General features: G+C 40.3%; 1 protein-coding gene across 8 annotated transcripts in view; it reads left to right on the top strand.

Annotated features, from left to right (window-relative positions):
- The window catches only part of MME (membrane metalloendopeptidase), a 261,860-nt gene that overhangs the window by 171,277 nt on the left and 76,230 nt on the right, over positions 1–14,353 (top strand). The window contains exons 1-3 of one of the 8 annotated variants that reach the window (XM_024769124.1): positions 1,137–1,353; positions 6,625–6,794; positions 7,771–7,806. In XM_024769124.1, coding sequence (XP_024624892.1) covers positions 6,635–6,794; positions 7,771–7,806 — 196 coding nt within the window. In that variant the 5' untranslated portion in view covers positions 1,137–1,353; positions 6,625–6,634. Of the gene's footprint in view, positions 1–1,136; positions 1,354–1,512; positions 1,623–1,761; positions 2,115–5,820; positions 5,848–6,250; positions 6,314–6,386; positions 6,413–6,624; positions 6,795–7,770; positions 7,807–14,353 lie in introns of those variants that run through there. The other 7 variants (XM_024769125.1, XM_024769127.1, XM_024769126.1 and 4 more) reach the window with 7 other exon arrangements.

Below are 14,353 nucleotides of genomic sequence, written 5' to 3' on the forward strand. Positions count from 1 at the left end.
TTTAATGATTGTTTTAACTTTTTCTTAATGTCTCTCCACTGTATTCCATTTACCCTTTCATTAGCAAGTACCACTTTTTCTCCTTGCCTTTCAACTTTCTCTATTATAAAAAGGATGCAAAATTTGTCAGTGCAAAGGGACATCTCTCAAGCACTGCATCATTTTGATGTTAAAAATAGCAACTGCATGTTCAGGAAAACCCACCTGTATTTCCCTATTAATTCCCCAGGGTGTGTGTGTGTGTGTGTGTGTGTGTGTGTGTGTGTGTGTGTGTGTTTGCAAATATATAAGGAAAAGGGGATCAATGTTAAAGCTACTTATATACTTGGCATTGATTCATTGAACCAAAAATCATGGAAGCAAAAAAAGAAAAAATTAGAAGAGCTTTAGTTCTTCTGAGTTTATAGCTGCTAAAAACAGCTTTTATAAAGGAATCGCCTTTGTGCAAAAAGTATTTTCTTGTTTTTTATGCCCTTGAAAAGGAATCACATATCATACGTGAAAATGGTGTGCTGCTTGACTGCATTAAAATGACAAGGGTCCAGCAGACACATTATAGCTAATTTTAGTAGGTAGAGCAGACACACTTGAGCTTATTTTTCTCTGACTTTCTCACTCCCCATTCCAGCCTCTCGGGTACGCACGTTACACGATTCCCTAGAGTCAGAAGATGGGAGTGGAGAGTTTCAGTACAGAATGTAGCTCTGGACATCACCAAGAAAAAGGAAGGGAAGAAAGAGAAGAGAGGGTAAGCAAAAGGGAGGGGGAAAAGGAAAGGAAGGAGAGAAGGAAAAAAGGAGGGAGGGAGCGCAAGAAAAGAAAGAAAGAAAAAAAACAGAAAGCAAGGAGAGAAAAAAAATTAAAACTGAGAAAGGAAGAAGCTTCGCTGAAGGGAGGAAAAGGAGCGAGGAAGAGGAGAAGGAAGAGTGTGAGAAATGTTTTTGTCTCAGGTCCATTAGAGAGAGAAATAGAACCCTTATCAGCACTACAGAATCTCGAAGAGGCAGTGTATTTTCTTGAAAGCCCCGAAGCTAAGCAATTCCAAGAATGTTTGGCAAAGCCCTTTGGGGAAGGGTGAGGTGGGGGACGGGCGTGGGGGTGGGGGCTTTCTCACACCCCCACCCCCGGCCCCCTCACAGGATGTGACAGGATTTGGGAGACCTAGAGGAAACCTTCAGGTCACCCAGGGAACTGCTCCTCTCGCTGGTCCTGCAGTGGCGAGGCGGGGTGGGGGTGGGGGGGTGAGAGCGCCGAGACGCGCGGGGCGCGGAGATGTGCAAGTGGCGAAGCTGGACCCAGCGCAGGCGGGAGAAGCCGCCCGACTCCCGGCGCGGGATCTGCTGAGAGACCACGGTGAGTCTCTCCGGGTGCGGGTCCGAGGGATGTCCGGGTTCCCCGTCGCCCCCGGGCCCGGGCCGAGGCGGGCCCGGAACCTCCCTGGAGTCCGGCCTGGGCTCGGCGCCGCCGCCCGCCGCCAGGAGCCCGCGCTGCTCGGGACGCGCCTGGGCGGACGCACCGACCGACCAGCGCTCTGCGGCGCTCCCCGCCGCCCGCAGACCCAGTGCGCTCATTGGTCGGGATGTGTCTGCTCAGCAGCCTCCAACTTCTCCCGAATCCCACGGGTGAGTCCCGAGAAAGCGAGCTGGCACCTGGGAGCTGGGGGGGAGATGGGTCCAAAGGGCGCGAGATTTCCCCCGGGGGCGGTGGGAGCCGTTGGGACGGGAGCCGGAGGGGAGCGGCGGCCGCGCGGAGCGGCTGCCTGGAAGGCGCACGGAGCAGGGTCCGTGGCTCAGGTCCGGCGAGATCAGAGCGCCCGGGACCCCGCGGCAGTGGGCGAGGGAGGCGTGCCCTGGGAAGAAGCTGCAACTGAGATTTGAAGAGTGAGGGACTGGGGTTAGAGAGGGTGACCTGGACGAGGGCTCTGCAAGTGATGTCAGGTCGACTCTTCAGGTTCATTTCCATAGCTTCCTGCAGCCTCTGCCTGGGAGAGTTACGTCCGGTTACTGAGATCAGCGCTACGAAATTGCAGCCTGGCTGATTTGGGGGCTGGGAATTTGCCACTCCGCTGTAAAGACACTGTTTGTTTTTGTTTTTTGTTTGCTTTTTAAAGTAAGGTTTGTTTTCATTTTGGTTTCTGTCAGATTTTCTTCTCATTTGTAACTCACTTGCCTATTTTTACTTTCCCTACCCTGAAGATCTTTTCATTATCCTGCTTCTTCATCTTGCTTTAAACCTTAGTTTCCTCTTACATAATTTATGCTGATAGAGTGCTTAAATCTCGAGGGTTGGTTGGTGGGAGTGGTGGTGGGAGTTCTTTTGCAGATGAAAGTTTCCTTAATCTGTCTTAATTTATTTGTATTATTTGAACAAAAGAGTAATTGCAACTGAAGTGTTCTCTTTATTTATTTTCTAATAAATTTATTTATTTTTGTCCGAGTTGGGTCTTCTTTGCTGCGCGCAGGCTTTCTCTTGTTGTGGAGCACAGGCTCGCGGGCTCAGTAGTTGTGGCTTGCGGGCTCTAGAGCACAGGCTCAGTAGTTGTACAGGACTGGCTTAGTTGCTTCGCGGCATGTGGAATCTTCCCAGACCAGGGCTTGAAACCCTGTCCCCTGCATTGGCAGGTGGATTTTTAACCACTGCACCACCAGGGAAGTCCCAAATTGTTCTCTTTAGCCTCTTGGTCAAGTTTACTCCTCCTCCATATAAGATGCAAATGGTAATTTTATTAAACTGAAAAGAAGTACCTCGATTTGCAGTGTCAGCATTTGGAAGCTACTAGTCCGCACACTGGCTATGAAGGCATCTAGCTGGCATTATTGCTGGGTTCCAGCACTTAAAAAAAAACTGTGCGACAGTTTCTTGGACTCCATGCTGTGTCTTTTGTTGTATAGCAACACTGCACATGGGAGTAATATGTTTGGGGCTTTGCGTTCAGAACTCCGTATATCAGATCCAGGAAACACCTACAAGTTTCCCTTGTCCGGGGAAACAAGGAGGTGATTCCTCTACCATATGTACCTCCTCAAATCTGCAGCTATCGTCTAAATATGGAACCTGTTTCTCTCTGTATTTTTTGAATTGAAGTACAGTTGATTTACAATATTGTGTTAGTTTCAGGTGTATAGCATACTGATTCAGTATTTTTGTAGATTATACTCCATTATAGGTGGAACCTGTTTCTCTTGCTTCCTGTGCCTCAGTTTCCATAATACAAACTGTAATTGCATAGTGTAACCTCAGAGACTTGCAGAAATGTTAATGTACTAATGTGTTGTGAAGATGAACATTGCTTTGGTTTATACTTTTCAACAAACCAGTTATCCTCTGGGTTCTTTGATTTGATGATGTGATAAAGTAATGTGTACACTCAACTGGTATAAAAATTGCTGCTGTATATTGCTTTGAAACTCAGTTTCTATTTAGGCAAAATAATCTTATTCTTTTGGAGATGTTGTCAAGCTGAAGTTTGCAGTATTCTTGTTAGGGTAGATGTCCTAATCCTCTATCCTCTCTTGCGGAAGTGTCTACTTTTTGGCTTGAACTTTCCAACATATCTCCAATTGAGGTGGAATACTTTAAGGATGTAGGTATGTTTGGGCATATCCTGCTTTATATGGGACTACATGTATCAACTTTATAATTTTTGTATTCTTTTGTATAATTGCCTCCTTTTCCCCCTCTCTAAAATGGGGTTGGGTGTGGTTGCATTGGACATCCAGGTATCTGAGGGATGGTGATATGTTTTTTCCTGAGGTTCAAGATTCTGACCCCTATTTTTTTTTTTTTTTTTTTGTGGTACGCGGGCCTCTCACTGTTGTGGCCTCTCCCGTTGCGGAGCACAGGCTCTGGACGCGCAGGCTCAGCGGCCATGGCTCACGGGCCCAGCCGCTCCGCGGCATGCGGGATCCTCCCGGACCGGGGCACGAACCCCCATCCCCTGCATCGGCAGGTGGACTCCCAACCACTGCGCCACCAGGGAAGCCCCCTGACCCCTATTTTCTTAAAAGAAAATAGTGAATCAATTGGAATTACTGGAAATGAATGACAAAGTTAATTAGGAGGTTAAACTTGCCTCATTTCTGCTTTGGTCAGTGCTGTTGAAAAGTGCTGCTTAGGAGCAAAAGACTGAAAATTTGCAGGACGTTTATAGGAGGGGCAGATGGAGAGTTTGCAAGTGATTCAAAGATGATATTATTTTGATATAGGTATAAGGACTAAACAGCTTCAGTCACTGCCTTCATTTCCCCCTGTAACAATTTCTGCTGTCTAAGGTGCGGAACCATTAAGAGCCCAGCTGCCTCAGTACCCCAATCTCAAGGGTAAGAAGTAGACGCCAGGGAAAAGTAACCCAGAAGGGAGAAAGACATACCTGCCTACTAGTTTTCCTGCATGGTGAAAACCTGGTGGCGCCAATGAGCAGCTTCAATTTAACCCGTGGCTGCCCTGGTTCCTGGCCCTAGATTTTACTAGAGAAACTAATTGTTTTTTTCTAAGAAAGAACTAAAAAGAGAAGTGGGTCATATTATATCAGGAGAATGTTTCTCTAGATTTTTTTCTGAAATATTATCAGAGCAGGGGGAGAAATACTCAGGAAATGGAAATACTCAAGCAAATGTGGTTAATATTCAGATGTTCTTGAAGTCAGTCTTGAATTCATCTGGGAGAAGCGGGAAAATTATTCTTTATTGTTTACCTCTCTGTATGGTGTCCAAGCGTTAAGTGTGTTTCCATCTTTTCTTTCCCCACCCACCTCCCCTATTAAAAATCCAAGGGCTACTATCAATGCAATTCCATATCATAACCCAAGAAAGAGGCTGTGAGAGTAAGCCAACATGAGTCATATAACCATTAAGACATTTTAACATTCAGGTACACTACATTCCACTTTTATTGAGCAGACATGGTTTTCATGGTCTAATAAAATATTTTTATTTGATAGTCTGTCCTTGGTTATAGCCTCATGTAATCCCAGGGACAGCATGCTTAAGACTTTGTATCCAGAACTTTAAAGTCCAATTGTGACTCACTTATTAATAACTCACTGGGGAAATTAAATTCCTAGGTATCTGCTGATAACTGATGGCCTGATCACCCAGGCCATACTTCAAATGTAGAATCCGTTTCTACTTTATCCTGTGCCTCAGTTTCCACAAAACACACTCTCAGAAAATTATGTGTATTCAACAAAGATTTCTAACTATGAGAGCATCTCTGAGCAGTCACTTCATCTAGGAACTAAATTATATGCTTAATTTGCATCAGGCTATACACAGCTAATCTGTTAGTTTACAATGCTCTTTTCTACAGTCAGGCAGAAAAATTGAACTTGTGTGTTCTAAGCTTTGGTGAATAGCTGATAAAGAGTCACTAGGCCTCTAAAAGAAATATAATGAAATCTAATATTTAGGCTAATATCCCCTTAATTTTACCCCCTAGACTTCTGCAATAAGGTTTAAAGTAACTATCATTGTATGATGATGCAGTTTCCTTTCAAAATGTGTTCTTTGTAATTGTATTCTTTGAAATGTGTTCATTATAAATGTGTTCTTACTTGTGTAGCTTTGGGCAAGTTACCTGGCTTTTCTGTGCCCCACTATCCTAAGGTATAGAACTGGAATATTCAAATCCGCCTTACAAAGATTCAGTGAATTAGTACATGCAAAGCACCAAGAACTGTGAGTGACACATGGGAAGTACTCAATAAATATCAGCTATGATTAGCAGAAGTATTAATATTATTAATTTAAAAACAAGTTAAGTATCTTAATTGTTATCCTGACCTGCAAGGTTGAATTTTTTTAATCACATTTTCTTCTTCTTCAGTTGCACAAAGAAACAGTACTTACGGTTAGTATCTTTCATCCCAGGTTGTAAACCATGACTTTTGGTCCAGTGAGTGACCATTTTCAAAATGTTGTCTAAACAGTTAATAGATACCCCTATTAGCAGTTGTTGTAATTTTGAACTGTAAAATTAAAGATGTTTTTAAGATGAAAAAAAAAAACTACCACAAGTGTTTGTTCCTTTTTGTTTTTATCTGTTATTATTACTGTTATTTTGTTATTTTATTATTTTGTTTTTATCTGTTATTATTACTACTACTATTATTATTACTGTTGTTATTATTACTAATTATTGCTTAGTCAAAACCTCGAAGTATTAGTCATTAATTTCTAAGCTTATAAAGGAAGCCAGTGGAGCAAGCTATAAAATTCACCTTTGATGTTGTACAAAGTTCAGAAGGGTGAATTTAAAACTTTCCTTAATGATGGTACAGAAGTTATTTGCTTATGAACTGCTGAAGGAATCCTCCGTGAGTATTTAACTGAGTCTCCTTGTCTGATTTTGCTTGGATCTTCAGTGATCTGTCAAAAAAATCCAAAAGATTGTGACCAGGATCTGTCTAACTTATGTGACTATAGACTCTTTGCTTTCAGAATCAAAATTTTGACTTTCAGCAAAAAACTTTTATTTCTAATTTAAAATGAGTTAAGCTTTTACTTTATTCAGCCACATTAAGCATTTAGAAAATTGTATATAGATCTCTTCTTTTTATCTATTGATTAATTTATTATGATTAGTTTGAAAAAAATTTTTTAATGTGTTGGGTTTTTTTTTTTTCAGACTTTAGGTAATGGGCAGATCAGAAAGTCAGATGGATATAACTGATATCAGCACTCCAAAGCCAAAGAAGAAACAGCGATGGACCCCACTGGAGATCAGTCTCTCCGTCCTTGTCCTGCTGCTTGCCGTCATTGCAGTGACAATGATAGCTCTCTATGCAACCTATGATGGTGAGTTACTCACACACCTGTGTCCACAAACATGCAGAAGACAGTGAAACCTTCATCTTAGGTTTTTCCCGTCTATTAAACAATGTGTTAAGGAAACAGACACTTAAAGATGGTGATATAAAGATTCATTTATAAAATGTAACATCAGTATGCCAAAACACCTAACTTTGACTAAAGTACAATGTCTTTTATGCTTGAGGTAAGTTATTAATTGCCAAGTATGTTTCGTGCACTCGTATGTATTTTAATGAAGATTCTAATGTATAATTTTACTTGATGAAAGTATTTACAATTTTATAGCCAACTTCAATTAGTCAACTTTTGTTGTGTCATTGAAATTCGAAACGGCTTTACAAGAATTTAAGAGGTCTAATTTGAGCCTTAGAAGTTTTTCACAATAAGAATTAGAAAAGGTTGGTTCATTAATGGAAAAAAAAATGATTACCAGAGTAAAACAACTGATGTTTCAACTTAATAGACCTAGGGCTTAGTGGTCAGGGATGATATAAGAAATACATTTTTTGGGCTTCCCTGGTGGCGCAGTGGTTGAGAGTCCGCCTGCCGATGCAGGGGACACGGGTTCGTGCCCCGGCCCGGGAAGATCCCACATGCCGTGGAGCGGCTGGGCCTGTGAGCCATGGCCGCTGGGCCTGCGTGTCTGGAGCCTGTGCTCCGCAACGGGAGAGGCCACAACAGTGAGAGGCCTGCGTACTGCAAAAAAAAAAAAAAAAAAAAAAAAAACAACAACAACAAGAAATACATTTTTTTCCTTCATTTAAAAATTTTTAAATTTAGAATTTGCTTATTTTATTCCTCTATATTTTCTTCTAACTACTGTCAATGATATATAATACTTAGGTTTTAGTTCTTGCTTTAAGGAATTGATTATTTAATTGGCCGTTTATAAAAGAACAAAAGGTAGGGAGAAAGAATATGTGTATTGCAAATATTTATGCATGTATCCTCCTTTTTCTAGATGGTATTTGCAAGTCATCAGACTGCATAAAATCAGGTAAGAAGATAGTTTTTAAATTTAATAGTTTTACAATTAATGTATAACATTTAAAAATCAAATGCTAATAGATCTTTATATTTGCTTTGTGTATATTTTTATTTGTTATAGGTCACTAATTAATAGTCAAAGAACATCAAAATTTACTTAAGTAGTAGATTTGTTAATTTATTCATTCCAAAAAAGAATTCACTCTTTTCAACCCTAGAGTATATGGTAGGGTAGAGATGGAGAACTATATCTGTAGCTTTATGGAGCTTGCCATATAATTGTAGAAAAAAAATCAGCACTTGAAATGGCACGCATCATATCATTAAGTGCTAAATTTCTCAATGCAGATCATTAGAGGGGTAAGAATGAAAAAGGGAGTGACATATAGTTCTGTAAAGCAAGGTGGAGAAGTTAGATTTGGGAGGGGTCTTGAAGCAGGGCTAGGATTTGGAAGTGGAGGTACAGAAGAGGGAATTCCAAACTAGAAGAAAGAACAGGAATAAATCGTGTAGAGAAGCAGTGAAAATGTAGGCATAATAGATAGGGACATGTTATGGAGAGCTTTGAAAATTCATGTTTAGCCTTGATTTTGTAGTAAAAGAGAAAAGGATATTTTCCTGAACAGATCACTCGTTAAGGCAAAAGTTGGAAGATGATTCTGAGAATGCTAGGCTGGGTGGATTGAGTGAAAAGCTAGGGAGGGAGGGGAGGGAGGGGCTGCTTCTGTAATCCAGGTGTGAGTTTAGGAGGGCTGCTTGCGGTGGGATGAAAGAGCTATGAGACAATGTGAGGAACAATTGGATGGCTTAATAGCACAGACTTGCTAAATGAAGGATATGAATACTTTGAAAATGACACCAACTTTGAAACCTCAAGGGACTCAGGAGACTGTGGCAGCTCATACTGAAATAACAAAGTTACGAGGTAAGTTTGTTTTAGGGAGGTTGTGATTAATGTGGATTTAGACCTATTGCGTGTAAGTCAGGGGTAACATCCAAGTGGAGATAGACAGCAAGAAAGTAGAGATCGAGTGAATTTAGGATCTGTCAACCAAGGGGTGATAGCTGAAGCCTTGGGAATATTTGAGTTCCTAAAAGTAGAAGAAGTGTAAGAGCTGAACTTAAGAGGACATCAAGAATTAGAGTAGAAGGAAAAGAAAAGTCAGAGAAGGGAACAGAGAAGTGTATGGAGCTATAGAAGTCACATCAATTAGAATGTGGTGAAAAAAAGAACATTTTGACAAGGAGAAGAAAGGTGGTAGCTGGCATAGCACCTCGGATATGAACACAGTGTTTATGCCCTTTGACAAGAGATTCTAAACTTCCTTTCTGATGTCTACATTTCTTCCAAGAAATAATCTGTCCCAAATGATTTTTAACCATTTTCTGTTGGGTTGTCTTATCTGGGTTTTTGTTATTCACTGACCTTTGCAAAATAGTAATGGGAAAATATTGTGGGATTCTAGGTTATAGTCTAATGTCCTTAGTATGTATGTGCTCTTTGGTTTTCTGTATTGCTTTTTGCCTTTTTTCCCCCCACACTGCATCTCAAGTACACTGACCACATGTACACTCTGGGACATGATGTGGGTAGCTTGAGGGAGACCTGATTGGGATACTAGCCATTTGCTCCTCAGTGTAATAACATGCACTTTCCCATCCGAGGGCCTTCCCAGAAACAAAAGAAGTTTCTTTATTCCTCAGGGAGATGGCTGCACAGGTGCCTTGGCTGGGAGATGTCCAGGGTCTCTGTGCCAGAGTTGGTATGTGCCCAAGTTGTCAAAGTTACCATTTGCTTCTCCCTAAATCCCATCTCTCCTTTCTCTCTACCAGCTGCCCTATTATATGCTCATGCTATTCTGTTTTGAGTAACTCCCACTTATGTGTTGCCCTCTAATTATCTCTAAGTTTCTCAGTCCTCAGTATACTTGATGCATCTATTAAGTCTCTTAATCTGTAGGTTCTCTCAGATTTTTCTCCCTCTCACTCTTCTTTCTTGGATTTTATTTTTGAAGAAACTAGATCCTTTGACTAGGTAGGCATATCTTTGTAAAGTCCTACAGGTGATTGTACCCCAGAGATCTGAGCAGGTTCCTTTAGTGGTACCCACCTAAGGAGCAATATGACATTTGGAATCTGGAATCTTACATGTGACTTAATGTTTAGAGGTATGGCTTTGGCTTTTTTTTAATACTGGTTGGCAAGGCTTAACTCATTAAAATGTATTTAAACTGTATCCTTTAATTGTAGTTTAGAAATCATACCAAATGTAAAAAGCACCTCACAGAACTATACCTTGGCAGAGAAATGTATACAATGGAAATACCTTCAGTGGTAAACAAGGTTGCTGAATAGCTGTGTGTTTTTCTTCATTCTGCTCTTTTGGTTCACAAGCTGCTAGAATACTTTCATATTCAGTTACTCTTCCTCCCTGGGGGAAAATGATGAAACTCACTCTTATGGATAAAGTTTTTATGCCCTACACATACACACACACACACACACACACACACACAGAGTCCTCTACTGGTTAGAAAATATTTTCTGCCACAGAAAACATAACTGTTGCTTTTAGAAGTTGCTTCAGATTAAGAAAACTCTAGGGGAAATCTTGGACAGAAAAAAAAGGGAGAGAGTGAAAGAGTGGAGTGGATGGAAAGAAAAGAAAGAATAAAAGATGTTGAAAAAAATATAAAGTCTCCTACCAGCAATTCTATAGATTACTTTAAAAGATTGGGAGAATTCAAACCTGAGCACAGAAATTGTTGAGAATAGGAAAAGTTAGGTATTGATACCCAAGGCGCTTATTTCAAGTGAAAGTTGGTTTTAGCTGAAATCTTTCTCCTCATGGAAGGGGAAGTCATGGCAAGTGCACTTCTCTCTTTGATCCTTTGAAGTCAAGGGATGGAGGTCAAGCCACACCAAGGCAAAAATAAAATACTGCAGAAAGCTTTGGATCATCTTGAAATTTGTTTGGTGTTGGGTCCTTTAAATCTGAGCCTCTATAAATTTAAATATTTGTAATATACATAAAATGCTGTTTACATGACATACTTTAAATTAACTTGCCTGTATAAGAAATGCATCCCTCTGAAAGATTACACCAGACCTAAAATGAAACAAACACTTCTTAACAAATTACAAGTTAAGACAGTGTTCAAAACCCTACTATTAAAGTATGAGTAATACTATTCATCTCTTATTTACTATATAAGATTGTTAAAAACATGGAATTATAGAGCTTGGATGTGATTTCTCAAACGTCTCTGTGTAAATCTAAATCCTGAAACTGGCTTCCATTGCATTGCAACCTTACTAAGATTTCAAGGAATCATATACTTTAAATCAGGATTTCTCAGCTTCATCACTGTTAACATTTTGGGCTGGATAATTCTTTGTTATGGGGAAGGGGGCTGTTCTGTGCATGGTAGGGTGTTTTACAGCATCCTTGGCCTCTACCCACTAGGTGACTATCAGCACCTTCTCCCAGCTGTGACAACCAAAAAGTATCTCCAGACATTGCCAAATGTCTCCTTGGGGCAGCAGTATCATTTCCACTTGGGTACCACTGGCTTAAATAATCTCAAGAGATCATCTAATGCTTTTCCCTTTGTGGTAAAGAGAATAATGCCTCCCTAAAGATGTCCACTTCCTATCCCTGGATCTTATGAATATGTTACCTTATAAGGCCAAAGGTACTTTGCAAAGGTGATTATTAAGTTAAGGATATTGGGAAGATTATCCTGAATTATCGGGATGGTCTTATGTGATCACAAGGTTCTTATAAGGGGAAGGGAACAGGAGGGTCAGAATCAGAGAGAAAAATGTAACAACAGAAGCAGAGGAAGCCAAGTTTGGAGTAATATAGCCATGAGCCAGGGAATGTGTGCAGTCTCTAGAAGCTGGAAAGGGAAAGGGATGGTTCTCCCCTAGAGCATCCAGAAGGAATGCAGCCCTGTTGACCCCTAGAGCCATAAGATAAATTTGTGGTGTTCTAAGTCACTACGTTTGTGGCAATGTGTTGTAGCAGCAATAGGGAACTAATAATACACCCTTCCATAGTTCTTTTATTTGGGGGCTGTCTTTGAAGAGTTAAAACACACACATAGTGTTTCTTGCTATACTAGTGTTTTATTACTAAATTGAGGTATGTAATATAATAAAGTAAAAATAGAAGATAAAATAGAATAATAATAGCTAACACTTACTGAATGTTTATGTGTCTGACACTATTGTAAGCAGTTTACATTTGATCCTCATAATGACCTTGTGAGGTAGGTACCATTTATACATTCCTTTTACAGATGAACAAACTTGAGCTAGGATTGCACTCCAGGCAGCCTGACTCCAGAACCTGTATTCATGACCACTTTTCCCTGTTGCCTCAAAGGAGACCAGGAGTCTATCAAACTTTTAATACTCTGTGCCTGTACATACAGTATTTGAGAGCAGATTGCCTCCGCTCATGCTAGAACTTGGAACTAAAGGACATAAGATGACTCTCAGAGAGTTGAAATAATTAAGTACAGACTAAGAAGGAGGAGAATGAATATTTCTTTGACCAAGAAACAAGCTACTTTACTGAGAACAGCGGATCAGCTTCATCAGTGATTTTAGTACATCAAACACAACATGGAATTAAGGGGTTTAAAGAAGCAAACATTAGCAGTGTAGTCCTAAACTCTCCAGGGGATAGAGAAACCAAGTTAAGATACATGAGCCATACAGTTCTCAAGAGAGAGCAAGACCATCTGTACAGTTGTGCAGGTTGTACACCGCACAATTGTGGCAGCCCTGAGGGACAGGTTTGTGGAGCGTCAGGACCTGGATGAAACCCCTCATAACTATCCATTTCCTTTAATTCTTTACTCATCAAGCAAACTTTGGATGAGTATTTAAATATTAATACAGGGAAAGGAGGCATTCTGTTCACTTGAAAGATATGTTAAGCTTGGTGAGATTATGTATTCATATTCTGATTTATAATCACTTTTGTGTGGCTTGAGCTGTAACCCTTGAAGTAAATGAACCTTCCAAATATCTGATCATTTCTTCAAGGACCAGATCCTGATAGTGCCCTAAGTGAAGTATCTTGTTACCAGCTGGCCTTTTCATGGCAGCAACAAGGAATCTCTGCATTGCTGTGGGCCATGGTCCCTCCTTTCTTGCCTGTTAACACCCCAGAAGCCTCCACGAAGAAAAATGACACAACTAGATGAGTACAGGAAAGACCGCAAACAGACTCTTGAGGGCTGCCAGGCATGTAACAGCCTTTCAGAGTGGGAGATGAGGCTATTTCATTATGTAATTTAGCTTGAAAAAATCCTTCAGGCAATAAGAACGCAGCCGGCATCTTAGTGGAAAGGCTGCTGAAGCACACCTTTGTTAATTTAAATGTGGCATGTGGCAATTTGCTTTGGGCGGCTTCCCTGACACCATTCTCCTGACAATTGTGTAGCAATACTTGCTTCAAAAATTCTCCAGTCAAAATTAGCATCTGTCAATCACATCCTTTCCAAGAAAGGGAGTCAGTGATGTGATAAATACACACATACGTAACTTTTTTTTTTTTTTTAACCTTCTGGGTGGATTTTAAGCAGTAGTGCACCATCTTTTTTTAGTGCAAGGTCAAGGTATTGAAAACATAGATAAGTTGGACTAAGTGGTTAAAAGGAAAGAAAATTAGCAATGCCTGATAAGCTTATTTGGGACCTTAAGGTTTATTTTACAGCTGCGAACATTACCTGTGCGTAAAGGAGTGGACATAAACGCTAGCTTGCAGGGGGGTGGGGTGAGGACCCCAGCTTTATGTTCAATATTGTAGAATGAGAAATATGGGAAGGCGCCTCTGCAGTTGAAGGGTCTTGCTTTGTCCTGCTCACCAAAATCCATGGTGTAGCAAGGGGCTTCCCAATAAGCCTTTGATATAATATGAAGCTCCAGCTAATAATATTGATAGATTTTTAAAGGGAAATTGAAAAATAAAGAGTTAAAAAGACTGTAAGGGGAAAGTTACACAAGCCCTTGAATCTTGAAAAATTTTGTTCTCTGAGATCATTCAGAAAAGGAAATTCTGGGGTGGGGGGGTGGTTGTTTTGATCCGATTTCTGACTGATTGAAAACTGGAATAAATTCTCTTTGTTCAAAACACCCTCACCCCATACCCACTAGAAGGTCTATAATAAAAAAGATAGACAATACCACGTGTTGGTGAGGATTGTGGAGATTAGAACTATCATACATAGCTAATGGGAATGTAAAATATTTCAGTACATCCCAGTGCGATATATAAAAACCATTCTGGAAAACATTTGGCAGTTTATGAGGAAAATTAAACATACACTTTCCATACAACCCAACAATTTCACCTCTAGGTATTTACCTAAGAAAAATGAAAATACATGTCCTCAAAAGGATTTCATGTGATTTTTAAATTACAGCATTATTCATAGTAGCCAAAACATGGAAACAACCCAAATACCCCTCAATAGGTGAATAAACAAAATATGGTATGGGTATAAACGGGAATACTACACAACAGCAAAAAGGAACAAACT

Source organism: Neophocaena asiaeorientalis, unplaced genomic scaffold (assembly GCF_003031525.2).
Source record: "Neophocaena asiaeorientalis asiaeorientalis breed wild unplaced genomic scaffold, Neophocaena_asiaeorientalis_V1.1 scaffold118, whole genome shotgun sequence".
Lineage (NCBI taxonomy): Eukaryota > Metazoa > Chordata > Mammalia > Artiodactyla > Phocoenidae > Neophocaena > Neophocaena asiaeorientalis.